The 27,811-nt window shown below is 43.6% G+C and overlaps 1 protein-coding gene across 1 annotated transcript in view; it reads left to right on the top strand.

Annotated features, from left to right (window-relative positions):
• The window catches only part of MAP3K9 (mitogen-activated protein kinase kinase kinase 9), a 78,651-nt gene that overhangs the window by 30,203 nt on the left and 20,637 nt on the right, over positions 1 to 27,811 (top strand). The window contains exon 3 of the mRNA XM_052646445.1: positions 17,262 to 17,442. Within this exon, the coding sequence (XP_052502405.1) occupies positions 17,262 to 17,442 (181 nt within the window). The remainder of the gene's footprint in view (positions 1 to 17,261; positions 17,443 to 27,811) is intronic.

The following is a 27,811-nucleotide window of genomic DNA, read 5'->3' as shown; positions in this document are numbered from 1 at the left end:
TTAAACAAAGACTATGTGCTTATTTTAAATGATTTCAACAATATAGATGAACATAGAGAAAAGCTTGTCACCCCGAGTCCCAGTCCCATAGCATTCAGGTGTTTTTCTATGTGGTAGATAGCATATTCTTAACAGAAAGGACTGATCAAATTATGTATTTTTGTATACTAATATTTTCTTAATATATAGTCACATATATCATTAAATTGTCTTCTACGTATCTTTTAAATATCTGAGTTATTTCAAATCTGAAAAGATGATACTGTTAAAGTGCTGCACTCAATATGCCAGCAAATTTGGAGAACTCAGAAATGGCCACGGGACTGGAAAATGTCAGTTTTCATTCCAATCCCAAAGAAAGGCAATGCCAAAGAATGTAGAAACAGCTGAACAATTGAGCTCATTTCACATGCTAGCAAGTTAATGCTCAAAATCCTTCAAGCTAGGCTTCAACAATATGTGAACCTAGAGCTTCCTGATGTATAAGCTGGATTTAGAAGGAACCAGAGATCAAATTGTCAGCATCCCTTGGATCATAGAAAAAGCAAGGGACTTCCAGAAAAGCATCTACTTCTGCTTCATTAACCATGCTAAAGGATTTGACTGTGTGGATCACAGCAAACTGTGGAAAATTCTTAAAGAGAATAAGAATCCTCTTTAAGAATGGTAATACCAGAGCACCTTGCCTGCCTCCTAAGAAACCTGTATGCATGTCAAGAAGCAACAGTTAGAACCAGACATGGAATAATGGACTGGTTCCAAATTGGGAAAGGAATATGCCAAGACTGTATATTGTCACCCTGCTTATTTAACTTATATGCATAGTACATCATACAAAATACTGGGCTGAATGAATCACAAACTGGAATCAAGATTGCCAGGAGAAATGTCAATAACCTCATATATGCAGATGATGCCACTCTAATGGCAGAAAGTGAAGAGCAACTAAAGAACCTCCTGATGAAGGTGAAAGAGGAGAATGAAAAAGCTGGCTTGAAACTCAACATTCAAAACACTAAGATCATGGCATCCAGTCCCATTGAGTGAGTGAGTGAGTTAGTAAGTGAATTCGCTCAGTCATCTCCGACTCTTTGCGACCCCATGGACTGTAGTAGCTTACCAGGCTCCTCCATCCATGGGATTTTCCAGGCAAGAATACTGGAGTGGCTTGCCATTTCCTTCTCCAGAAGATCTTCCCGACCCAGGGACTGAACCCAGGTCTCCTGCACTGTAGGCGGACCCTTTACTATCTGAGCCACCAGGAAAGTCCTATTTATTACTTCATGGCAAATAGATGGGGAAACGATGGAAACAGTGACAGACTTTATTTTCTTGGGCTCCAAAATCACTGCAGACAGTGACTGCAGCCATGAGATTAAAAGATGCTTGCTCCTTGGAAGAAAAACTATGACAAACCTAGACAGTGTATTGAAAAGCAGAGACATCATTTTGCTGACAAAGGTCCATATAGTCAAAGCTATGGTTTTCCCAGTAGTCATGTATGGATGTGAGAGTTGGGCCATAAAGAAGGCTGAGTGCTAAAGAATTGATGCTTTCGAACTGTGGTGCTGGAGAAGACTCTTGAGAGTCCCTTGGACTGCAAGGAGGTCAAACCAGTCAATCTTAAATCAACCCTAAATATTCTTTGGAAGGACTGATGCTGAAATTGAAGCTCTGATAGTTTAGCCACCTGATGTGAAGAGCCAAATCACTGGAAAAGACCCTGATGCTGGGAAAGATTAAGGTCAGAAGGAGAAGGGGGCAACAGAGGATGAGATGGTTGGGTGGCATCACTGACTCAATGGACATGAGTTTAAGCAAATTCCAGGAGATAGTGAAGGACAAGGAAGCCTGATGTGCTGCCATTCAGGGGGTTGCAAAGAGATGGACGCAACTGAGCAACTAAACAACAACAGCAATATATCTTTTATGCATATTTTTAAAGTAACGCATGTGTATCATCTGGTTTGACAAGCCAGATATATCACAAGGCTCATAATAAATAAAGCTCTCCTGCTCTTGCCCTTCTTACTCCCTGAATCTCCATCCTGGCTAGTGATCTTCTTGAGGGGAGGTACTGGTTTTATTTATATTTGAACACTCTGTACTTAGCACAATGCATATGGGCCCTCTATACATGTGGGCTTTTGGGGGGGGAAGGATTTAAGTCAACACTTATTATAGAACATGACATTCTACTAAGAAAAAAATATGCAGCTGAAACCCGTTTCAAATGGAATCATTTTATAGCGGTTTGGAGAGGCTGTCCAAATCTTTGGCTAAATCATATGGAGATCTTATTGCCTGGAATGTGGCTTTTGGTTTAGATTTTCAGTTTTAATGTGTCTATTTCTGTTTTGCTATAAAGAGATTTTATAGTAGTGAAATTGAACTTTGTATTAGTTAGATTAGGTTAGCTATGAGAAACAGACACCCAAAGTAACAGTAGCTGAAATAAATCTGTTTCTCTTGTATGTAAAGGTCTTAACAGGAGACCAATTCATGGCTGGCACAGCATCTCTGTTCCATGAGCCCTAGACTCCTTCCTGTCTGTACCTCAGCCAGCCTTTGGGCATGATCTTCTCCTCCTAGTCCAAGATTGTAGCTCGATCTCGAGCTATCACATTCATGTTCCAGGCAGGACAGGGTAGGAAGGGATGAAAAGAAGGGCCAAAAGCCCTGAGCTGATGTCCTTGAAGACAGGTTACAGAAAGCAGTCACATGATACTTCTTAGGCACCTGGCTGTACCTTGGAACAAGGTGCCTAGGAAATGTTAATGTTATCCGTGGCCTGGTGCCCATCTTGAAATGGAGGGTTCTGTTACTATGGGAGGAGGGGTGCACAACCACTGCAGGGCGACTGGCAGTCTGGGTCACACATTTTAAGCTCTTTTCCTACCATTAATCCCTTGTTAGTCCTTTCATGATACGTTGCCAGGATTGCTAATGTGGCAGTTCGTTTCTGCTGTGTTTCCACTTTGTTTTCTTTCTCACAAATGCTGCTGAGTCTGTCCTTCTCTTTTAACCCTTCCTTGGAGGTGCTCACCCATCCACCCCTCTGGAGTCAGAGGCTTTGGGACACCTGTTTCTTCAATGGGAGATGATAGCAGATGAGTGGACCCTTTCCCCAGGGGCAGTAACCAGCTGTTTTTTTGCAGAATGGGCTTCCGGTGGCAGCCTGGCCATCAGCGATTCCCAATGGTGGGCTGCAGACCCTGGGGGAGGGGACTGCTGCTAGGTGCCTTTGAATCTAAATGCACTGTAGAAAGGATAAGTATTCATATTTCTGTTTTTAAAAGGTGTGTAGGTGCTACTGTGTTGATAAAATGCAAACTCATTTAAACACTTTTCTCCAGGGTGTTTAATACAGCCGGGTAGTCTGGGGTTCTCCTTGTGCTTTCATTCAGACCTGGGCTGTGTCCTGTCCCTACCTCTTGCCACTTGTGGACCAGCCTCTCTTCATTTCACTCTCCATATCTGCAGTGCCTTCCAGAATGGTTGAGACAATTAAATAAGATTATGCACATGAATCACTTAGTGCCCTGCACACAAGAAGGCTCCCATAAACATGAGCTCTGGTTAGTGTTTTCTCCTTAATCAACACACACTATAAGTACAGCTGCCATCATAATAGCATTTTTCTTCTTAAGCCGAAAGGACATATTTTAAAAGATCAGGAGTGATTGCTGTAGCCTCTGGTGAATCTAGTGTAACCAGTCCTCAAACACATATTTGGGGCTACTGCCTTAACTGACTTAATTAGAAGTCTTTGGGGATAGTTTGTATTCATTCATTCGTTCAAGACCATTATTTTTTGAACACTTATTAGGCCTCTTCAGGTTACAGCAGGGGGGCCATTACAGTTCAGATTTGCCCCGGCACTCGGACGAAGTCCCTCCTTTTACCGAGTCCTCTGGCTTGGCCAGGAGTGCACTGCACACGTCCCTTCCCTTTGGTTTCCTCTTTTGTACTAACAGCGAGTGGCTCCTAAATCCCCAAGCACCCGATTCGCTCCATCTTTCTGTAGTTCTCTCGACAGGGATTTCTGGCTGCCTGCGCCCCAGGTTTGCCGGGAAGCCCTGTTTTCTTTGCTGGCTGTGCCCGCGGAGCTCGGCGCAGCTCTGCTGACAGCGCTGATCCCGGCTGGGGCCACAGCGGCCGCCGGCATCTCCCTGCCATCTCCCGGCAACGCCGCACCTCTCCCGAGGCGGACAGTCAGGGAGTCTAGGCGGTGAATCATTTGCCTCGGTGAGCAGGTCCATCCGGCCTCTCTCGGCCTCGCCCGGGGGGCGGACAAAGTGGGCCGAGGGCCAGGGCGTGGGAGAGGCCGGGCCTGGGTGCTGGCCGTGCTCTCACCGAACGCGAGTGGCCAGTGAAGTGAGGCTCTTCCACGTGGCTCCAGCGGATTCAGCCCTACAGCGAGCCTGCCGTGGGGTTTTACTGCCGGTTCCCTGGAACGCTGGATGGGGCTGAGCCGGAGGTGGTCTTTCCTCCACTGGAGACAACGGGCTGCAGGAAGCAGTGTCTTCGGTGCTGACTCAGGTGCCCCAAGGCCTGGCTGGGTCTGGCGAGGGGAGCTTTTCTCTGGGCTAGAATCCTCTGGTCTAATGCCTCTGGCCTGATTGCCCTTAACTGTAGCTGGCCTTCAGCTCAGATGGCTGGGGGAGCTGCCTGACCCCCGGGAGAGACCATCACAGCTTTCAAGGAATTATAGACTCTTGAGAAGGTCAGAGGTGGACCACAGGGGTCTGGTGAAGATTGCATAGCACTGAAGCCAGAAGCCCAGGCATTCTGCTTCTTCATCTGTTGCTTTTCCCCTTTCTGCCTTGCTGCAGCTCAGAGATTGTTCTGGGAAGGTGCTTGCCTCTCAATTGAAAAAAAAAAAAAATTCAGTGAACAAAAAAGAGGTCCCTTAGAAATTAAAATCATGAGAGGGGAAATGAGAAACCTAATAGAAGGGTTAGAAGACAAAGTGATGACATTTCAGGAAGATCAAAAAGGGAAAAAAGATGAAAAAGTAGAGGAGAAAAGAAGATTGGAAGACCAATAAAGAAAGCCTAAGACCTAAGCAATAGAGGCTCTAGAGAGAGAAAATAGAGAAATATGGGGAAGACAGCAACAGTGAAATACTTCAAGAAAACTCCCTGTAACTGAAGAACATGAGTTTGTTCCGATTTGAGAGGAGTCACCAAGTCTTCACCCAAGGCACATCCCTCTGATAGTTCAGAACACTGGGGATTAAAAAGAGACTCAAATTTTCCTGAAAGAAAAAGACACGTCACATACAGAGCATCAGGAAGCAAAGTGGTTCTGGATTCCTGAACTGCAACGTTGGAAGCAAGAAACTGATGCATGATGCCTTCAAGATGATGAAGGAAAACCTCATCAGTTTTATGCCAAGTATGGGAATAGAATGTAGAACTTTTATAACAAAAAAGTGTACCTTCCGTGCATTCTTTCTAAGGAGTTGTTGGAGAATGCCTATCACTAAAGTAGGAGAAGAAAGCAGCAGAAAGAGAAAGCAGGGTATAGGACAGAGGACACCAGTGAAGGGAAGCCCCTGAGGACTGGGAAAGGAGACCCTGGGAGAGGAGCTGTGCATGGGCCATAGAGGGGGCAGTCTAGATCCCGAAGTGTGACTCAGGACTGTCATCTCCAGCTCGCTTGCTGCCGCTGCTCCGTCAGTTTAACCTGAGGAATGACTACCTGGGGTGTCTCATCAGGATTCTTATCCATTCTTGGCTGTCTTGCTCATGTGCTTGTGAAACTCTGTTGCCTGGATAGACAAAAATGTTTTCTCTGACCAACCCCAAGAACCTGAGGTAGGCCCCCAAGTGAATTTCAAAACAGAAAATAGAGGGAGCCCACCCCCCGCAAACATATTTCTGATGGATGTCCAGTGTCTACATCTCTCCCCACAATTCCCTGCAGTCAACTTTCCCCACCGTGGCCACCTATCCAGTTTTTCTAGCCCTCATATATGATCTTGCTTACTGACTTTCTCAGGAAGGGCTCTTGTCAGTTCCCTGGGACCATGGCCAGACACTGTTTAGCTTATTTCCTTGAGAGCTTTCGTCTAGCAGAGGCAATATTTTTTACTATATTGTGGGTCAAATTGTGTCTCCCTAAAAATGACATGCTGAAGTTCTAACCTGTGGATGGACCTTATTTGGAAATAGTCTTTATTTTTTCTTTTTTTTTTCTTCTGGCCATATAACGTGGCTTGTGGCCTCTTAGTTCCCCAGCCAGGATTGAACTCAAACATTCTACAGCAAAAGTACAGGGTGTCTTAACCACTGGACCTCCAGGGAATTCCCAGAAATAGGGTCTCTGTAATCAAGTGAAGATGAGGTCCTGTGGTATGAGAACTGGCCCTTGTCCAATGCTTGGTGTGTTTATAAGAAGAGAGAATTTTGGATAGAGACACACAGTGGTGTGAGTGCCATGTGAGGAGCAGAGACAGACACAGAGGGCAGATGGCCAGTAGAGAGACTGGAGTCACGCTGCCCTAAGCTGGGGAACACAGAATTGCTGGCAGCCACCAGGAGCCTGAAGAGAGACAGGAGGGTCCTTCCCTACAGCCTTTGGAGGTAGCATGGCCATGCCAACACTTTGATTTTGGACCAGAGGTCTTGCTTCAGACCTGAGATTCAGTAGATTTCTGTTGTTTTAAGCCACCATATTTGTGTTAATTTGACAGCAGCCCCAGGAAACTAGTACACCTAGCTACATTTGTGCTTGTCATTCACTTTTTCAAAACTAAATTACATCTTAATTCACAGATGTATACATAGGGGGTAAGATAACAGGGGCGAATAATTGAAGTCACAGCAAGGAGATCAAATCAGTCAGCTCTAAAAGAGATAAATTCTGAATATTCATTGGGAGGACTGATGCTGAAGCTGAAGCTTCAATACTTTGGCCACCTGATGGAAAGAGCCAGCTCATTGGAAAACATCCTGATGCCTTGAAAGATTGAGGGCAGGAGGAGAAGGTGGCAACAGAGGATGCGATGGTTGGATGGCATCACCAACTCAATGGACATGAGTTTGAGCAAACTCCAAGAGATACTGAAGGTCGGGGAAGCCTGGTGTGCTGCAGTCCATGGGGTCACAAAGAATCAGACAGGACTTAGTGACTGAACAGTGACAGTGGAAGTCAAGATTGTGAGATATCTGGAGAGAGGGGAAGGGATGTGATGGAAAGGAACGTGTGGAACTTCTAAGGGACTGGATGGAGTCAGGTGGGTTTTCATCTTATTCTTTAAATCCTATGTGTTTTATACACCCTTTCATGTATATATATATTTGACAGTAAGCTTTAAAAAAAAAAAAAAAGACTAAACCAAGCAAAACACAGCACTCAAAACAGAATTGGACCTATTGTTTAAGCTGGGAGAGATGATGTTGAATCATTTGGGCCAAATGAAAGCTTGGGGATGTGGGAACCTTGGCGCCAAGGTGAACATTTAGCGAATCAAAGTCCCTTGTGCTAATGGAGATGAATAATTAATAAGAAACCTCAAAATGATAAATCATCAACCAAAGCTCAATTTCCCATTAGGACATATGGGAAAGTGTCCTCAGTTATGCCAAGTTTTGAGAGCCTGGCCTCCAGCTAAATGATACTTGGTTGGACTCACAATGTCCTTTGTGGCCACCCCTGTCTAACTCATTCATTTCTCCCTCTGTTGTTCTAGCAGGGGATGGACTTGAGATCATTGCTGGTGGTCTGTGTTAGAGAACATCAAATCCCGTAGAAAGTCATTCACCCTCTGAATTCATGGAGGATCAAGGTTCATTTTGGTGCGAGTTTGCCTTTATTCCTCTCTTAGCCCTTGCAATCTTTTCTTTCTAACAGAGGCAGCTGGTCTTAGGCTCAGAACTCTGACTAGTGCAGGATCTGCTGAAACTACTAACATTAATTTTTGTTCTTGTTTTATTTATTTGCACAGGTTACCTGATACTAGACGAATATTTGTTTTTTTCCACTTAGAGTAATGATATAAAATTTCTTCTTTTCGTAATTTTTTAAAAGTCAGATTAAAGAAGAATACTAAGTAAATGGTATATAGGTGGTGGCCTGTCTGGAAATAGTGTCCTTGGTTTACTGAGGGTTGGAAAACTGTGATTATCTTACTGCTGATAGTAAAACGTGAGCCCTCAGTTGAAGCACATGTCATCTTGAGCTGATCCTCAGATTTGTCACGTGTCTTTGCATACATCATGCAGGGGCGCTTAAGGACAACATCTCTATCTTATCTATCCTTGGGTCCCCCGGCCCGGCTGACAGCAGCAGGATGTATTTGTCACTAGTAACCCTGGCTGAGGTATTCCCCCTTTCTCCGGTCTTGTTGTCTTGCCTGGTACCCACCCGACTCCCCCTAGTGCCTCACGGTTGGATAATGTAGGAGGGGTGTCCCTCCAGCCCCGGCAGCAACAGGATGAGGAAGTGGATAGTCTGAGAAGGTGCACAGGGACTAACTGCAGTGAAATAAGGGACCAGTGAGGGGTCGGTTCTTTCTGAGAGCATGGTCCTCTGCTTGGTTCCTGGAGCGGCATTGGCATGAGTCTCAGAAAAAAGAGAATTGAGTTTCTGCCTTCTAGAAATTATTTTCCGTCACATTATAGAGGGAATGATGAGACAAGTACATGCAGCAGGGAATAATTAAAAGAAGCATATAGGGGACTTCCCTGGTGGTCCAGTGGTTAAGACTTTGCTCTCTCAGTGCAGGGGGTTGAAGGTCAGAAAACTAGATTCTGCATGTTGCAACTAAGATTCTACATGCTGCAACTAAGATTTTGCATGCCATACCTAAGACCCAGTGGGCAGAAACTAAGACCTGGTGCAGCAAAAGAAAAAATCTTTAAAAATCTTAAAAAAAAAAAGTATATAGTGTTAAATTATGTGGTACTGGTTTTGGGTGCTGAAAGAATACTTCATGAAAAAGGAGAGCAGTGAAGACTAGTTGATTAATGACAGCATTAGGGATCAGGTGGAAATTGAGCTAAGCCATAAAGATGTATAGGATTTTTCCTGTTCTCTGGATGGCACAACACATGAAGAGAGATCCGGCCTTGGAACACCTCTCCATCCCTCACTCACTGTGGGCAGCTGACTTAACCTCTCTGTGTCTGTTTCAGCATGGATGAAATAGGGAAAATAATTATGCCTACTTCACAGGGTTGGTTTAAGGGTTAACTAAGGTGATGGCAAGCTGTTTACATACATCATGTAAAGAGTGTAACTCCACTACAGGCATGCACCTTGGAGATATTTCGGATTTGGTTCCAGACCACCACAGTGAAGTATCACAATAAAGCAAGTCACATGAATTTTTTGGGTTCCCAGTGCGTATAAAACACAGGCTACACTGTGTTGTAGCCTATTGAGTGTAGTCTGTTATGTCCACAAAACAAGGTCAGTTCAGTTCAGTTCAGTTCAGTCGCTCAGTCGTGTCCGACTCTTTGCGACCCCATGAATTGCAGCACGCCAGGCCTCCCTGTTCATCACCATCTCCTGGAGTTCATTCAGACTCACGTCCATTGAGTCAGTGATGCCATCCAGCCATCTCATCCTCGGGCGTCCCCTTCTCCTCCTGCCCCCAATCCCTCCCAGCATCAGAGTCTTTTCCAATGAGTCAACTCTTCGCATGAGGTGGCCAAAGTACTGGAGTTTCAGCTTCAGCATCATTCCTTCCAAAGAAATCCCAGGGCTGATCTCCTTCAGAATGGAACAAAACAAGGTATATACCTTAATTAAAAATACTTTCTTGCTAAAAAATGCTAACCCTTATCTGAAGCTTCAGTGAGTCATAATCTTTTTGCTGGTGGAGGGTCTTGCCTCAGTGTTTATGGTTGCTGACTGATCAGGGTAGCTGTACCATTTCTTAAAATAAGACAGAGATGTTGACAGAATTGATTGACTTTTTTTTGACAAATGATTTCTCTGTAGCACGCAATGCTGTTTGATAGTTTTTTACCCACAGTAGAATGAAGTCGGAGTCAATCCTCTCAAACCCTGCAGCTGCTTTGTCAACTAAGTTTTATGTAATATTCTACCTTTGTTATTTCAACAGTCTTCACCAGGAGTCGATTGCATTTCAAGAAACTACTTTGTTTGCTCATCCATTAAGAAGCAATTCCTCATTTGTTAAAGTTTTATTATGAGGCGGCAGCAATTCAGTCATGTCTCTAGGCTCTACTTCTAATTCATGTTATTTCTCTTTCCATCACATCTGCAGAGACTTCCTCCACTGAAGTCTTGAACCCTTCAAAGTCATCCGTGAGGATCAGAACCAACTTCTTCTAAATTCCTGTTAATGGTGATATTTTGAACGTCACTAAGTGTTCTTATTGGCATCGAGAATATTGAATCCTCTCCAGAAGTTTTTTAATTGGCCTTGTGCAGATTCATCAGATACATCACTGTGGGAGCTATAGTCTAAAGAAATGTATTTCTTAAATAATTTTAAGATTTGAAAGGCAAAGTTGCTCTGTGATCCATGGGGTACAGAATGGATGTTGCGTGAGCAGTTGTGAAAGCAACAGGAAACTCCTTGTACGTCTCCACTAGAGCTCTTGGGTGGTCACATGTATTGTCAGTGAGCAGTAATATTTTGAAAGGAATCTTTCTGAGCAGTAGGTCTCAACAGTGAGGTTAAAATAACTAGTAAACCATGTTGTAAACAGAGGTGCTGTCATCCAGGCTTGCCTGGTACCCATCCGGGTAAATTTAACTGGACTCTTAAGGTTCCTAGGATTTTTGGAATGGTAAATGAGCACTGGCTTCAACTTAAAGTCATCCGCTTCATTGGCCCCTAAGAAAGTCAGCCTGTCCTTTGAGATCAGGCATTGACTTTTCTTTAGCTATGGAAGTCCTAGGTAGCAGCTTCTTCTAATATAAAGCTGTTTCATCTACATTGGAAATCTGCTGTTTAGTGGAGTGACCTGCCTTAATGATCTTAGCTAGATCTTCTGGAAGACTTGCCATAGCTCCTACATTAGCACTTGCTGCTTTGCCTTGCACTTTTATGTTATGGAGATGGCTTCTTTCCTTAAACCTCTTGAAACAACTTCCACTAGCTTCACACTTTTCTTCTGCAGCTTCCTCACCTCTCTCAGCCTTCATAGAATTGAAGAGAGTTAGACCCTTGCTCTGGATTAGGCTTTGGCTTAAGGGAATGTTGTGGCTGGTTTGATTTTTCTTTCTGGACCACTCAAACTTTCTTCGTATCATCAATAAGCCTGTTTGCTTTCTTATCATTCGTGTGTTCATTGGGGTAACACTTTTAATTTCCTTCAAGAGTTTTTTTCCTTTGTATTCGCCATTTGAACAACCGATGCAAGAGGCCTGGCTTTTGGCCTGTCTTGGCTTTTGACATGTCTTCCTCACTAAGTTTAATCATTTCTAGCTTTTGATTTAAAGTGAGAGAGTTTCACCTGAATACCTAGAGGCCATAGTAGGGTTAATAAATGGCCGAATTTCAATATTGTTGTGTCTCAAGGAATAGGGAGGCCTGAGGAGAGGAAGAGAGACGGGGGAACAGCTAGCCGGTGGAGCAGTCAGAGCACACACAACATTTACCAATCAAGTTCGCCATCTTTTGTGGGCATGGTTCATGGTTCCCCAAAACAATTACAACAGTAAGAACAAATGTCACTGACCACAGATCACCGTAACAAGCATAATAATAATGAAAAAGTTTGAAATATGGCAAGAATTATCAAATGTAACACAGACATGAAGTGAGCACATGCTGTTGGAAAAATGCCACCAGTAGACCTTCTCAATGCAGAGTTGTCACGAATCTTCAGTTTTGTTTAGAAAGATGCGGTATGCATGAAACACAATAAGGCAAAGTACGATGAAATGAGCTAAGTCTGCATATAATAAGTGATCAATAACGGTTAGCTATCATTATTATTTAATCAACCATATGATTTAGTCACTCAGTCATGTCCAGCTCTTTGCGACACAGTCTGTAGCCCACCAGGCTCCCCTATCCATGGACTTCTCCAAGCAAGAATACTAGAGTGGGTTGCCATTCCCTTCTCCAGGGGATCTTCCCGACCCAGGGATTGAACCTGGGTCTCGCCTATTACAGGCAGATTCTTTACTGTTTCAGCCACCAGAGAAGCCCATGTTTTTATACAGTAAAGACGTATTGCATGGTTATTATGTGTCAGGGCCTGCCAGCCTTTCCAATAGAGTTCTCAATACTTTGAACTCAGAGTCCCATGGTTTCCACATACATATGAGCCCCTTAATCATAATAGTGGTAACGATAGCTGTAATGTCCTGCGTGCCTATTTATTTATGTGTCAGGCACTCTGGTGGGTGCCTTATCACTGTATTGCCTTTAATCTTTATCCCCATTTTATAGAATCAGGAATCATGATGCAGTGTTTATGAAACGTAACAAGCGTTGCATGGGAAATGTCAAGCCTGGAATTTAGATTGCCTGTTTTCGTTTTTGTTTTTTCTATTCTCACTGACTCTTGTTACTGTCACCCTAACCCGTTATGTCCCAGACTGAACTTGGCTTCCTTCCTTTGTCTTTCAACTTCTCAGTTGGGGTACTGCCATTCTACTTGTCATCCATACTGAAAGACAAGAGATGTCTTCCTTCTGTCAAGCCCCTTTATCTGATTAATCACTAGGATTTCAGTTCAGTGCATCTTTTTCTTCTCTTCCTCTGCCTGGCCAGACCCCTCTTGACTTGTATTTGTTAGTTTTCAGCATTTGTTCTACCACACCCGCCACGAAAGGAGGGGTTTAAACGATACGCCTTCATGGAATTCACCAGATTTTGATAAAACATCCTTAAGTTTTCCAAGAAGTAAAAGCACAATAGCTTGTTACTGCTGCACCTGTGCTTATCAGCAGTAGATGCTTGGAATGGGCTCACAGCAGTGGTGTAGATAAGTTAGCTGCTATGAATATAACCTTTCTCTCTTACCTAGGAAAACATGTTTGGAGGAAACTATGCTCCACTCTGTTTTAAAAAGTAAAGCTTTCCTTTTTAGCAAACAGTGCTGGGAAAATTGGATATTCACATGCAAAAGACTGGCAATGGACCCCTATCTCATATGAATACAGAAATTAACTAAGAGTGGATTAACAACCTAAATGTGAGAGCTGAAACCGGAACACTCTTAGAAGAAAACATAGGGGCAAATCTTCATGAACTTGGATCTGGCAGTTCTTTGGTATTACATCAAGAATAGAAACAACAAAAGGGAAAATAGCTGAAGTGGACTTCATCTAAATTAAAAACTTTTGTACATCAAAGACCATTATCAAGAAAGTAAAACGCCTATAGAGAGGGGAAAATATTTTCAAATCATGTGTTTGATAAGGGTCTAGAATCCAGGTTATATAAAGAACTTATAACTCAGCAAAAGGACAGACATTTCTCCATAGGAGACGTACAAATGGCCAACAAGCATGAGAAAAGATGTTCAGTGTCATTAGTCATTAGGGAAATGCGAATCAAAACCACAGTGAGATACCACTTTACATCTAGCAGGATGACTATAATAAAAAAAAGGAAAGGAAAGGAAAATAGCAAGTATGGTGAGGATGCAGAGAAATTGGAATCCTCATATATTGCTAATGGGAATGTAAAATGGTTCAGCTACTGTGGAAAATAATTTGGTGCTTCCTCAGAAAGTCCAACAGAGAATTACCATATATCCTAATAATTCCACTCCTATGTATACACCCCCCAAAATGGAAAACAGGCACTCAAACAAGTATATGTGCACATATATTTATAGCAGCAGATTCACAATAATCAATAGATGGAAACAGCCCAAATGTCTATCAGTGGACAAAAGGAGAAACAAAGTATGGTATATACATATGATGGAATACTATTCAGTCACAAAAAAGGATTAAAGTCCTGGGGTGAGCAACCACGTGGGTGAACCTGGGAAACGTTAGAAAGCAAGTTGGTGGTTGCCAGAAGCTAGGAAGAGGGGAGAATGGGGATGATGTGTGATGATAATGTTCACTTGCTAAGTTGTGTCCAACTCTTTGTGGCCTCATGGACTGCAGCACACCGGGCTTCCCTGTCCTTCGCCATCAACTGGAGCTTGCTCAAACTCATGACCATTAAGTCAGTGATGCCATCCAACCATCTCATCCTCTGCTGCTCCCTTCTCCTCCTGCCCTCAATTTTTCCCAGCCTCAGGGTCTTTTCCAGTGAGTTGGCTCTTCACGTCAGGTGGCCAAAGTATTGGAGCTTCAGCTTCAGCATCAGTCCTTCCAGTGAATATTCAAGGTTGATTTCCTCTAAGATTGACTGGTTTGATCTCCTTGCTGTCCAAGGGACTCTCAAGAGTCTTCTTCAGCACCACAGTTCAAAAGCATCACTTCTTTGGCACTCAGCCTTCTTTATGGTCCAACTCTTTACATCCATGCATGACTACTGGAAAAACCATAGCTTGGACCATATGGACTTTGTTGGCAAAGTGGTGTCACTTTTTAATACACTGTCTAGGTCTGTCATATCTTTTCTTTCAAGGAGCAAGCATCTTTTAATTTCACAGCTACAGTCACCGTCTGCAGTGATTTGGAGCCCAAGAAAATAAACTCTGTCACTGTTTCCACTTTTTCTCCATTTATTTGCCATGAAGTAATGGGACCAGATGCCATGATCTTAGTTTTTTGAATGCTGAGTTTCAAGCCAGCTTTTTCACTCTCCTCTTTCACCCTCATCAAGAGGCTGTTTAGTGCCTCTTTGCTTTCTGCCATTAGGGTAGTATCATCTGCGTATCTGAGGTTCTTGATATTTCTCCCTGCAATCTTGATTCCAGCTTGTGCTTCATCCAGCCTGGCATTTCACATGATGTACTCTGCATATAATAGCTGTTTAATGGATATGGGGTCTCCTTTCGGGGGTGATGAAAATGTTTTGGAACTAGACAGAGGTGGTGGTTGTATGGCATTGCAAGTGTGCTAAGTGCTGCTGGATTGTTCAATTCAAAATGGTTAATTTTCTGCTTTGTGGATTTCATCTCAGTTTTAAAAAACTACCAAAAAACGGCTTTCACAAACTTTGTTGCTTTGATTGTTAATAGTAATACATATTTGGTAGATACCAGTATTTCAGGACACTATTCTTGAGAACCATTGACTGCAACCATCTGCTAGAATTACTGACTGCCAGGATTATAACCTCTCTCCTTTGCTGTGGGCAGGACCCCTAGGCCAGAGATTTCTAACTTCCATGCCTTCAGGGGCCCAACTTGTTACAACAGATGTTTGAGGTCGTCTGGGTGTAAGGCAGCAGAGTCATGGAGATTAGGTGGAGCTGGGCTGGACGGGCACTGCCTAAAGGCATTCCAGTTTACATAAACTGCCCTGGGCTGCCTCTTGCCCGTTTGCATCTTTCGGCTATCCCTCTTAAGCCATCCAGAGACTAATATATTTAGAAAATCACCTTCAGTAGGCCATCCCGTTTCTAAAAGTCCGTCTCCTGTCATAGCATCTAAACTTCTTTGCCTTCCTGTTCCAGCATAGGCTCTGAGAAAGCTCAGCTGGACTCATGAAGCATTGTGAAACCATAACCCTCCTCCCACTGCACCCCATCCCAGCCACCTGTCCAGTCCTGTCACCTCATTGGATCTGTAAGGGGAAGGGCTCTCCCAGAGTCTTCAATTTACAGGTGGCTCAGAGAAATGCTCGGCGACCAGTTACCGCCACTGCGGCGGGCGTGGTGGCTTCTCTGGTGCCGCTTCCCCAGCAGTCTGAGTGCTTATTAGTCTGTTCTCTCTCAGAGAAGGGGAGAGAGGCACAGAAGAATCCGGGAAGATTTTTGTGATTAGATGAGATGTAGAAAGTTGTTTGTTGTTTGTTTTTATCTCCCAAGCATTCCAAGGCTGGGACCCATTCAGGGTGATAGAAGCTTGGAGTCGGGCGGGGGTGTGTCAGGGGTCAGAGGAGCAGGGGAGAGGGTGTGGAGGAAAGAAACTTAGTCCATTAGATCCAGGGAGTGGCTGGTGCTGTTTTCTTTTATGCTTCTATCCCCATAGCTGCTTGTCATCCCTCTTTGGGGCTTCCCTGGTAGCTCAGTGGTAAGGAATACACCTGCCAAGCGGGAGACGTGGGTTTTCTCCAGGAAGATCCCCTGGAGAAAAAAATGGCAACCCACTCCAGTATTCTTGCCTGGGAAATTACATGGACAGAGGAACCTGGTGGGCTACAGTCCATGGGGTTGCAGAGAGTTGGACAAGATTTGGCAACTAAATAGCAACAGTCCCTCTCTACTGCTGATTTTCTGGGATACACACAGGACATAGAAAACTTTGACCCACATCCTTTCATTGTGTAACAATTTAGTGGACGTGTGCTGGGTGCAGTTCAGGGGGCAGGAAAAGAAAAGTACAGTTGTATGACTTGAGGGATTGACTTCAGCTCTTGTCCTAAAACCCACCCCCTTCTCCTGCTCTTCCCATTTATACTTGAATGGCAGAGAGAATCTTCCCTTCTTCTCTGAAATCCTGTGCACAGAGCTCTGAACTCCAGGTGGTTCAGCATCTGGGCCTCAGAGGGGTGCTAACCCAGGGGCCCTGGGAACCGTCCCAGCTGTGGAAATGGAGGCTTGGCTTCCTCATGTCTCAGGAGCTCAAATTAAAGGGAAAATCTCTGCCCAAAAGATATACTTTCATAAGACTCTAAATAAAGTCACTTGCAGAGGCTCATGGAAACTGTTCAGACACTGTCTGAAAACCTTAGAAGTCCAACAAGCACCTCCACTCTTTATGGTTTGAGAGTGGTGAAAGCCCAGGAGTGCCCTGGAAGAGACAGGAAGCCCGGGGAGCTTCTCCTCAGGAGAGTGGGCTGTGACCCCCTGCTCTTCTGTCCTGGGGTGTGAGGGGGCCCTATGGTGTCATGGTAACAGAAGAAGCTCTTGAGTCAGGCTGCCGGAGTTTCAGTCCTGGCTTATTAGTTGAGTGACCTTGGAAAATGTATTTAGTGGCACTGCAGTTTCCTCATCTTTAGAGTAGCCATGGCAATAGTATCTGCCTCATACGGTTGTTGTGAGGGTTGAAGCTCATGCCTGCAATATACCTGGCACCAGAATGAGTACATCCGAGGTGTTTACGGATGGTGGCTCCGCCATCCACCCACGGTAGCCGCACGACGGAGCCTGCAGGCGGGGCCCAGAGGGAGGCGGGAGGGCTCTGTATTGCGTGGCTTCCTGTCATTAATGCAAACTCTCTGGTCTCTTCTGTATTCCTTTCCTTGTCCAGTACTGATCCTCCAGAAGGTGGAGAATGGAGACCTGAGCAACAAGGTTTTGAAGATCACTGATTTCGGCCTGGCTCGGGAATGGCACCGAACCACCAAGATGAGCGCAGCCGGGACGTATGCCTGGATGGCCCCTGAAGTCATTCGTGCCTCCATGTTTTCCAAAGGCAGCGATGTGTGGAGGTAAGGTCCAGAGGTGAACAGTCAGCCTTCCCCAGATGTATTTTCATTGCACAGATGCCTCAGGCCTTGGAGAATTGGTGTACAATCCCAGGAACCCCAGAGAAGGTCTGGGTGACCTCTTCAGAGCGATTTATACTAAATTCCACACTGCTGAATGACAATTTCTAATGCCTTATCGACCAGAAGTCCCCCCAGTGCTATGGCTGGTACCAGTTCTATGTAGGCTCCTTTGTGTTGGCGACTGATTCCTAAGAAAGACCAGGAGATTCTAGGGGCAGTGTGTACTGACCTACGGGATGGTGGGGGACCCAGTCACTCCTGGAGACCTTCCCCACAGTCACCCTGGATTCCTTAGCATCAGTGGCTGTTACTGATGAACTTGTTCTCACTGTAAGCTCTTCAGCTGATGAGTATTGTTTGTGCTGTCTCTTTTTTCTGGGTGGGCTGGAAATTATCCTTTCCAGTTATCTGGTTAAGCTTTTGGTTAAGGATCTGTCTTGTCTGTTGAGCACTGATAAAGACATGAGAAGATGGGTCTCAAGCATGTGCCCAGAACTGCAGGGTCAAAGGTTAGACCAACCCTCCCTCTAGTTAATGTCCGCCCAAAAGGTCGCAAAGACATGGAGCTAAAGATCTTGTTCCCAATAATGGGAGGGTGAACATCTACAGAATCTAAGCATCCATATGGCTGTGAGATAGTAGCATCACCTTGGTATACAAAAGAAAAGACTTTAGATCATCTTTATATCTAGAAGTCCAAGGACTTACAGATCATCATTATATTTTGTCTATGAAGCTGTTGCTTCTCACTGTGTTATAAAGCGAGCTTGTTTGTGTGTGTATTTTAAATAACAGCTTTATTGAGATATTATTCACATACCATAAGGTGTACCTTTTAAAATATATTTAAGTCAATGTTTTTTTGTGTGTGTGAATTTACATGGTTCTACATTAATCATCATTGTTACTAGTTTCCTAAAGCTGCTTTAACAAATTACCACAAACCTGATGGCTTAAAACAGTAGAAATTTTTAGTCGAGGGGCCAGAAGTCTGAATCTGAAGTCTCTCTCCAGAGACTCTCTGGACTCTCTCCAGTCGTGCTCTCTCCAGAGACTATAGGACAGATTCTGTTCCAAATAAGGATTCTAGGTATTAGGGCTTGGATGTACCTTTTGGGGCCACCATTCAACCCATGACAAGCAGAATATTTTTTATCACTCAAAAAAGCCTTCAATACCTACTAGCAGTCATTCCCCAATATCTCCTATCCCTGCCCTCACTCTCTGGAAACCACTAATTCACCTTCTGTCTTGATGGATTTGCCTGTTTGGGACATTTTGTATAAATGGAATCACATGGTAAGGGGTCTTCTGTGTCTGACTTCCTTCATTTGCGTATTTTCAGGATTCATGTATGTTGTAGCATGCGCCAGAACTTCATTTTTTTAATAGCTGAATAATATCCCATTGTATGGATATACCACAATTTGTTTATTCATTTCATTAGTTGGACTTTGGGGTTGTTTCACTTTTTGTCTAATGTAAATAATGCTGCTGCAGACATTTGTGTGTAAGTTTTTGTGTGAACATATGTTTTCAGTTCTCTTGGGTATATACCTAAGAGAGAAATTTTCTGAGCCATATGGTAATTCTTTATTTAACTTTTTTGGGAAGTGCCAAATAATTTTTTTGTTTACCATGGCTTTCTGTTAGCAACACACGAGTGTTCCAATTTCTCTATATCATCTCAACACTAGTTATTTTTTATTGTAGCCATTTTAGTGGATGTAAAGTGGTATCTCATTGTGCTTTTAATTTGTATTCCCTAATTAATGATCTTGAGCATCTTTTCATGTGCTTATTGGTCATTTGTATATCTTCTCTGAATAAATATGTTCAAATCCTTTACCAGTTTTAAAATTGAGTTATATTGAATCCTTACATTTTTATGTTGAAACATTTTTACGTTTATATATTCTACATACAAGAACCTTATCAGGTACATGGTTTGCAAACATTTTCTCCTATTCTGTGCATTTTCTTTTCACTTTCTTGATGTTATCCTTTGAAACATAAGCATTTTAAAATTTTGGTGTCCAGTTTATCAGCTATTTTTTGACTGGTTGTGCTTTTTGGTGTCCTATCCAAGAAACCAAGTCATGAAGTTTTATACCTTTGTTTTCTTCTAAGAGTTTTATAATTTTAGCTCTTAACGTATAGGTCTTTGTTCCATTTTGACTTAATTTCTGTATGTGGTGTGAGGTGGGGGCATAATTTCATTATTTTTCCTGTGGCTATCTAGTTGTCCCAGAACCACTTGTTGACAGGACTGTTTTTCTCCTTACTGAATTGTCTTGACATCCGTGTCAAAAAGCAGTTTGCCACAGTGTAAGAGTTTATCTCTGGACCCACTTCTACTCCACTGATCTGTGTCTACCATTATGCCAATGTCACCTGTTTTTAAGTACTATAGCTTTCTAGTAAATTTTGAAATTAGGAAGTGTGAGTCTTCCAACTTTCTTCTTTTTCAAGATTATTTTGGCTATTTGGATCTCTTCAATTTCCACATGAATTTTAGGACCTTTTTGTCCTTTTCTGAAAAGTAGGCAGCTAGAATTTTGTAAGGATTGTGTTAAATCTTTAGACCACCTTGGGGAGTATTGCCATCTAAGTAATACTAAGTCTTCCAATCCATGAACATGGGATATCTTTCTATTTATTTAGACCTTCTTTAATTTCTTTCAATGATGCTTTATAGCTTCTGAATATTGAATCTTATTTCCATGCACATTAATTACAGGGGGAAGTAGCTATTGTAAAGAAAGTTTTCCTTTCCTTCAAATATTTGACCAGATCTCATTAGGTTAAGCTATATCTTGATAGTCAACTGTTTTTGACCCACAAAAACAGCAATTTCATACACTTCAACTTAACACTTTCATTACTTGACTGTTGGCTAATTAGATTAGTTGATGTATTAATCTAATTGGCTATTACAAAGAGACCTACCAATGAAAGAAATGTATTTCTTTTTCAAGGAGTAGTCCAGCCTGTCCAAACTGGTGGAAGAGCTGTGCACCTTGAGATCGTTTAGGAACTCAGATTCTTTCAGGATCCCTCAGCATGTTGTTCTTATCTGATCAGTTACATCTGAGTGACAGTTACTTCTGCAGAAGTATTGTATTTATATCCCACAGAAAAGGGGAAAGAGAGCTTATCCATAGGAAGCAGCTTGTCTTTAATTTGGAGATGACTCCAAAAGTAGGTATTCTTATTTCCATTTTACAGATGAGGGAACTGAGGCTTAGATGATTGAAGTTAGTTCCCTAGGTTCACCCAGGTGCTAAAGGTAAAGCTGTGATTTGAACTAGATATGTGTCTCTTGAAAATCTGTGCTTGTAGCCACTTCACCATCTGTGTACTCTTAATCCTGTACTTTGGGCACCCTTTTCCAGGGGGATTGGCCCATGGTCCATCATGCCTGAGACCTAGCAGGATGTCCCAAGAGGGCCAAAGCATGTCTAGGAACTCAGGACAAACTGGTTCCCAAACTGACTTATAATGCATTACTCCTTCAAGAAATGTTTATTTTAAAATTACTTACTCTGTGTTATGACCAAGCAAGTGTGCTCACTTCCTGCTGCATAATAGAAAGACCTAACACCGAGACTTTTGCAGAGAAAAAGTTTTTATTGCAGTGCAGCCAAGCAGGAAGCAGTGCTCAGATCTGTCTCCCTAATCGATTGATCCAATACTTTGGCCACCTGATGGCATGTCATTGGAAAAGACCTTGATGCTATAGAAAAGACTGAGGGCAGGAGGAAAAGGGGATGACAGAAGATGTGATGGTTGGATGGCATCACCAACTCAATGGACATCAATCTGAGCAAACTCCAGGAGATGGTAAAGGACAGGGAAGCCTGGTGTACTGCAGTCCGTGGGGTCACAAAGAGTTGGACATCACTTAGTGACTAAACAACAACAAATCAATCAGCTGTTGAGTGGGATATTTATGTGGAAGTAGGGGATAAGAGGGGAAGGGACTGGGAAATGATTGGTGGAAAGTGATTTTCAGTTTCTGGAGTTCTTTGCACAGTCTCGACTGCTCTTCATGCCACTGCGTGGGTTGCATGCGCAAATTCAGGGGGCTTCCTTACATTACGTGAGGTGGATTTTCAGCCTGTAATGTGTGAAGTTCCTTATCTAAGTTCACTATTGGTTGTCCTAGTCCCTCAATGTGCCTTGAAGGAGGCTCTCAGCAGGTTGTTTTCTGTATCTGTGGTTTCCCTGGTTTTCTGCAAAGCAAGCGTGATATCCTCCAGGTGTCATTTTATTCCTATCTCGTTTCTACCTTATGGGCCTTCAGTGCGGGAGGTAATGGTATGGTTTCAGTGTCAGATGCTGGGCTGAGCCTGAGTCCAACCACCTTTCCTTGCGCTCCCCTACCTGCCTTCACTCTGCTGAACTCATCCAGGGCCTTGGGGCTCTGCAGTTGCCAGGTGCCCAGGGCCAGCAGAGTGTGTCTCAGTGTTCTTCAAGGATAGTTCTCTGGACCTCTTCCATGCTGTGATGGGGGGTAGGATGAGAATGGCCCAGACTCCCTCAAGAAGACATTCTTTCCCTCTGGCTGTGCTGTGCAGGGAGGGCAGTGGTGACAGTCGGAGGGCATCCTCCCATGGTGGCTCCTTACCTGTGGTGTGTAGGATGAGGTGGGGGCATTTTGTTAACGATTTTAAGTTTTTTAAATGATAGAAGGAAAACATGTTCACTGCAGAAAAAAAAATTGGAAAATATGGATAAACAAAAGAGAAAAAGAAAGAAAAGAAGACAATCACCCACAGCACACTTCTAAAGATAATCTATGATGACATTTTGGTGTGTTTATTCCTGTTCCCATGATCACCCACCCGTCCCTTAAAATGGGATCATTTCTGTTTTGTAAGCTAACTTTTTGAATGTAATGCAGCATGAACATATTGCCTATTTTTTTTTTTTTTGGTATTTATCCTTTTTTACATGAATGCTCATGCTTTTTTTAAAAAATGGTTATGTGTATTTTTTATGATTTTTGCTCTTTGGTTTTTTTCCAGTATTTATTTTTAATTAACTTATTTATTTGGCTGTGCCAGGGCTTAGTTGTCATACACGGGATCTTTGGTTTGGGGCATGTGGGATCTATGTGGAATCTTTAGTTGCAGCATGCAGGATCTAATTCCCCAGGGATTGAACCTGGGTCGCCTACATTGGGAGCACAGAGTCTTAGCCACTGGACCACCAGGGAAGTCCCCACATTGCCATGTTAATAAGTATTTATTATGTCAATAAATATATTAACATGTATATTTGTAAATAAATTAGTAAATATGTTGTCATTTTGAATGAGGGTCTGGTTAACAATAAGAAGAGCAATTGTATGCTACCTCACAGTTTGCAAAGTGCATTCATGTATAGTAGTTCAGTTGTCTTTGCCAAAATTATTAAACGGTCAGTGTGGTTCCTGCAACATGGGGTCCCAGCTGATGACCAAGTACAGGAGCCCATTCAAGGGACACCATCTCCTTTTAGAGAGTGGACCCCTGAGCTGACAGTCTTAAAGTCCATGCAGGTTAATAAGAAAAACAGCTCTGGCCCAGGACAGGTGCAGAATTGCTGTACCTTTGGTTCGGAAGGTGTTCACTCTCAGCCTTTCCTTCACCCCTCCCCCACATCCATCATTACCCGTGGAAAGGATTACTGCACCTCTGAAGGTGGTTAATGATTGACACAGGGTGCATTCCCAAGGGTTTGAGGTTGGGCTCTGAGGACTCTTGGGAAATGACTGGCAGCCCTGTGAGAGCTGGCAGTTCTCTCAGTGGAAGGGATGCTGAAGCAGAGTTCTAGCTGAGCTGCTTCCGGGAGGCCACTTGTAAATGGTCTTGAACAGACTTCTTGACCTTCTCTTAACCCTGGGAGGGCAAGAAAATAGGCTAAACCCAAGGTAAATCATGTCTACCTCTCCCCAGCGGCTCAGATCCACTTACTGGGTGTTTCTCCAGTCCCCCTTTGGGACTCTATTCCTGCCAAAGGAACACCAGACCTTCATTTATATCACCCACCTTCTGTTATAAAAATACAGAGGAACATTGGCAGAGGAACACTTTGACTGGTTAATTCATCCCCAGAAGGGCTCCTTCCCTGAATGCTAGTGCCCCTCCAGACGCTTTCTCATCTCAGGCCCTTGCCGTGAGGAGCACGCAGCATTTTCCAGCAATAGGTGGCAGTTTCAGGATGCTGGGTAGTTATTGTTATTTGTCCCTTGCAACTCTTCTGTGAGGTGTTGGGATTGCTGGCTCTGTTACACGGTTGAGGAAACAGGTTTGGAGGGGTGAACTTGCTTTCTCAAGGTCACACGGCTCTAAGTGTTAAAGCAGGCATTTGGCTTAAGTCTAAGTCTTTCTTGAGCAGCACTTCTCCCACTTCTCCTTGTTGCAGAGCCCTTCAGATGGAGTGGAATGCCCATGAACAAAGGACCAGGACAGGTGAGAGTAGAGCTGCCCTTGTGGAAGCTGGAGGGGAGGGCCCCTGGCTCCTCCCCCTTCCTGGTGGCCTGAAACATCACTCTGGAGTAGAACACAGTGTAAAAACCATAGCAGGCAGGACTCGAGGACACAGACAGGATACGTTTGGATCTTTGGATACGTTTGGATCTTTGAAAACACCCTGTTTTTCCAGGTCATTAGGGTTGGGATATCGATTGTCTTTACCTATATGGAAGAAAGGGGTTTGGGGAACATTGAGTTTTTATTCCTCAGACTAGAAGTAGGCAGTAGTGCCAGGAACACAGCCATACACGGGAATGACTCTAGCATGGAATCTAGGTAGCAGTGCCTAGAACTCGTAGAGGTCCCTTGATGGGTGCTGCCCAGCATGGCTGCTGTCTGGATAAGTCACCTGAGAGGTTTGGCCAGAAGTGCCCTGGTGCAGTTCCTGATGGTATTTGGGGCTTACTCTGCGGCACCTGGTGCAGCCTGTGGGACAGTCTGGCTGTGCCCTCACTCCTACATCCACGCATCAGCTCATTCACTATGTGAGGGTGTAGGCGTACCAGAGCCTGGGCAAGGTCCTGAGAATGCAAAGGTTATGAACCGGTTGTCCCTGCCCTTTAGGAGACCACAGGCTGGTAAACAAACAACTGAAGGGCTGAGTAACACGTCGGGGTGTCAGGAAAGGCTTCCTGAAGCGTCCAATTGTTCCCATCAGTCTCAGACTAAAATCCAACTTCCTGTCAGGACAAGACAAGACCTGTAACTACCAGTCTACTAGGCTATTCCCCCAACCCTGTCAAAATACATGAGAAAAATGTATAGTATCTGGAGGGCTCACTGGGAGAAAGACATTGCCCAAGGAGACTAGCCAGTCCACTCTGAGGGTCCCTCTGTAGAGACCCCTGGGATGCCCTGGCACAGAGGTGGGCACGTTGCTTTCCTTTGGAGCCATGCCAGGCCACTGGGGGCCCTTTGAGGGCAAGTCCACACCCTTTTTTATGCTGATCCTTGGCCTCTGTCCCTCCCTTAGCAAAGTTTTGCTCAGGGTTTAGCTGCCTCCTGCCTTTGTCCTGGTCTGATGTAGGTGACCTTCCTTTGCGCCCTCATAGTATTTCTGTTGTGATTTCTCTCTCTGTATTCTAAGTAGTGTTTTTTCTGTTCCTCTCTCTGATTTCTTTGTGGATAAGATCTGTGTGTTTTAATCCTATATTCTAGTGCTTGGCATTGAGTTTGATGCATATTAGATGTTTAAAATGAATGAATAAATGGTGGTGCATTTTAATCAGATCTTGAAATATAATTAGCAGAGTTTACCAAGCAGAGAGAAATGGTAGAAGGGCATGCTAGGGAGAAAGAATTGAGAATTGGTCCAGGTCCACTATGACTTACTCTGTATACACCCTTAATGCTGTTGCTGCTTCTGCTAAGTCGCTTCAGTCGTGTCTGACTCTGTGCGACCCCATAGACGGACGCTCACCAGGCTCCCCCATCCCTGGGATTCTCCAGGCAAGAACACTGGAGTGGGCTGCCATTTCCTTCTCCAATACGCCCTTAATAGATGTGGGTAAAACTTAACTTTCCTCATCTGAAAAATGATAATATTTATCTTGCAGGTTTGTTGTAGGGATTCAAGATGACACTGGTAAGTGTCTTAGCAGGCGGTATGTGCGAGATGCCATGGTCAAATAGTTACTGGGTTTATTATTCTTTTTACCATTAATATGTCTTCTTGTTGATTGTAAACTACCGATGAGTATTACCAAAAAATTGAGGTTCGTGTTGCAAATATAAGGAAAGCCCCTCTTCTGACTGCTCATGGCCTCATGGTTTTTGTTCCTGAGTTATTCCTGGAAGGAATAATTACATGAGTAGTTAATAACACTACATGAGTTTGCCTGGTAGTGATTGTGAATTCATAGGATAATTATTCCACTCAACTCTGTATTCCCAGTTTTCTAACTCCAAGGACAAATGAAAATAAATTCTTCATGTGCATTTAAAAGGTAGGGAGGGAACTTGAAGCTTGCCCCACTGCACCATTGCAGTCCACCCTTGTGAAACTCGCCCCTTTGAATTAGACAGAGTTCATTGTTATGGATGTACTCATGCTGGTCATGGGCAAGAATCTACTCAGCCAAATGGGCACTGAAAGAAATCTTTCACAGGAACAAAATCTGTTTATTTCTGGTGGTCATCTCTCTGCTTTTCTAAAGCTAAACAAACAATGTATCTGTTGCCATATAATCCAGCAGTCCCACTTCTGGGCATATACCCAGACAAAACTGTAATTTGAAAAGATACATGCACCCCTGTGTTTAAAGCAGCACTGTTCACAATAGCCATGGAAACAACCCACATGCCTGTAAAGAGATGATTGGTTTAAGAAGATGTGGGTGGTATATATATTCAATGGACTATCACCTGGCCATTCAAAAGAATGAAGTAGTGCCATTTGCAGCAACAGGATGGACCTAGAGATTCTCACACTAAGTGAAGTGAGTCAGAAAGAGAAAGACAAACACTATATATGTCACTTATACATAGAATCTAAAATATGACCCAAATGAACATATCTACGAAATAAAAACAGACTCACAGATGTAGAAAACGGATTTGTGGTTGCCAAAGGGGAGGGGAGTTTTGGATTAGCATTGCAAGCCATTATATGTAGGATGGATAAACAATAAGGTCCTACTGTATGGGCTTTCCAAGTGGCTCAGTATTATAGAATTGGCCTGCCAGTGCAAGAGACATGGGTTTGATCCCTGGGTTGGGAAGATCCCCTGGAGAGAAAATGGCAACCCACTCCAGTATTCTTGCCTGGGAAATCCCATCGACAGAGGAGCCTGGTGGGCTGCAGTCCATGAGGTCAAGTTGGACATGACTGTAACTGAGCACACACGCACACTGTATAGCACAGGAAACTATACATGATATCCTGTGATAAACCATAATGGAAATGAATATGAAAAAGTATATATGTGGGGGGAGTGTGTGTGTGTGTGTATATACTATTAAAAAGCAAATACTTTGCCAACAAAGGTCCGTCTAGTCAAAGCTGTGGTTTTTCCAGTGGGCATGTATGGATGTGAGAGTTGGACTATAAAGAAAGCTGAGCACCGAAGAATTGATGCTTTTGAACTGTGGTGTTGGAGAAGACTCTTGAGAGTTCCCTGGACTGCAAGGAGATCCAACCAGTCTATTCTGAAGGAGATCAGCCCTGGGATTTCTTTGGAAGGAATGATGCTAAAGCTGAAACTCCAGTACTTTAGCCACCTCATGTGAAGAGTTGACTCATTGGAAAAGACTCTGATGCTGGGAGGGATTGGGGGCAGGAGGAAAAGGGGATGACAGAGGATGTGATGGCTGGCTGGCATCACCGACTCAATGGAGATGAGTTTGGGTAAACTCCGGGAGTTGGTGATGGACAGGGAGGCCTGGTGTGCTGCAGTCCATGGGGTCACAAAGAGTTGGACACGACTGAGTGACTGAACTGAACTGAATCACTCTGCTATACGGTAGAAATTAAATACAACATTGTAAATCAACTATACTTAAATAAAATTTAAAAGAAAATAATATATCTTGTGACTAAAGCTGAATTTTTCTTAAAGCAGAAAAAAATATATTCCTGGGAGCCTTCCTCTTCATCCAGTTTATTACATTCACAATAGCAACCACAGAATAGCTGTGGCCCTTGAGCAGTGATTTAAACAATAGAGCATTCATTTCACGATAGCCTTGTCCAACTGCTCATGTTATTCACACTTCACAGATGAGGAATTTGAAGAATAAGACTTTGAAACCTAGTGTGCTTGACTCCAGAGTTTTTGCTCATAGCCAGT

The sequence above is a fragment of the Budorcas taxicolor genome, chromosome 10 (assembly GCF_023091745.1).
Source record: "Budorcas taxicolor isolate Tak-1 chromosome 10, Takin1.1, whole genome shotgun sequence".
In the NCBI taxonomy this organism is placed as follows: domain Eukaryota; kingdom Metazoa; phylum Chordata; class Mammalia; order Artiodactyla; family Bovidae; genus Budorcas; species Budorcas taxicolor.
This window is presented reverse-complemented; position numbering and strand designations above follow the sequence as displayed.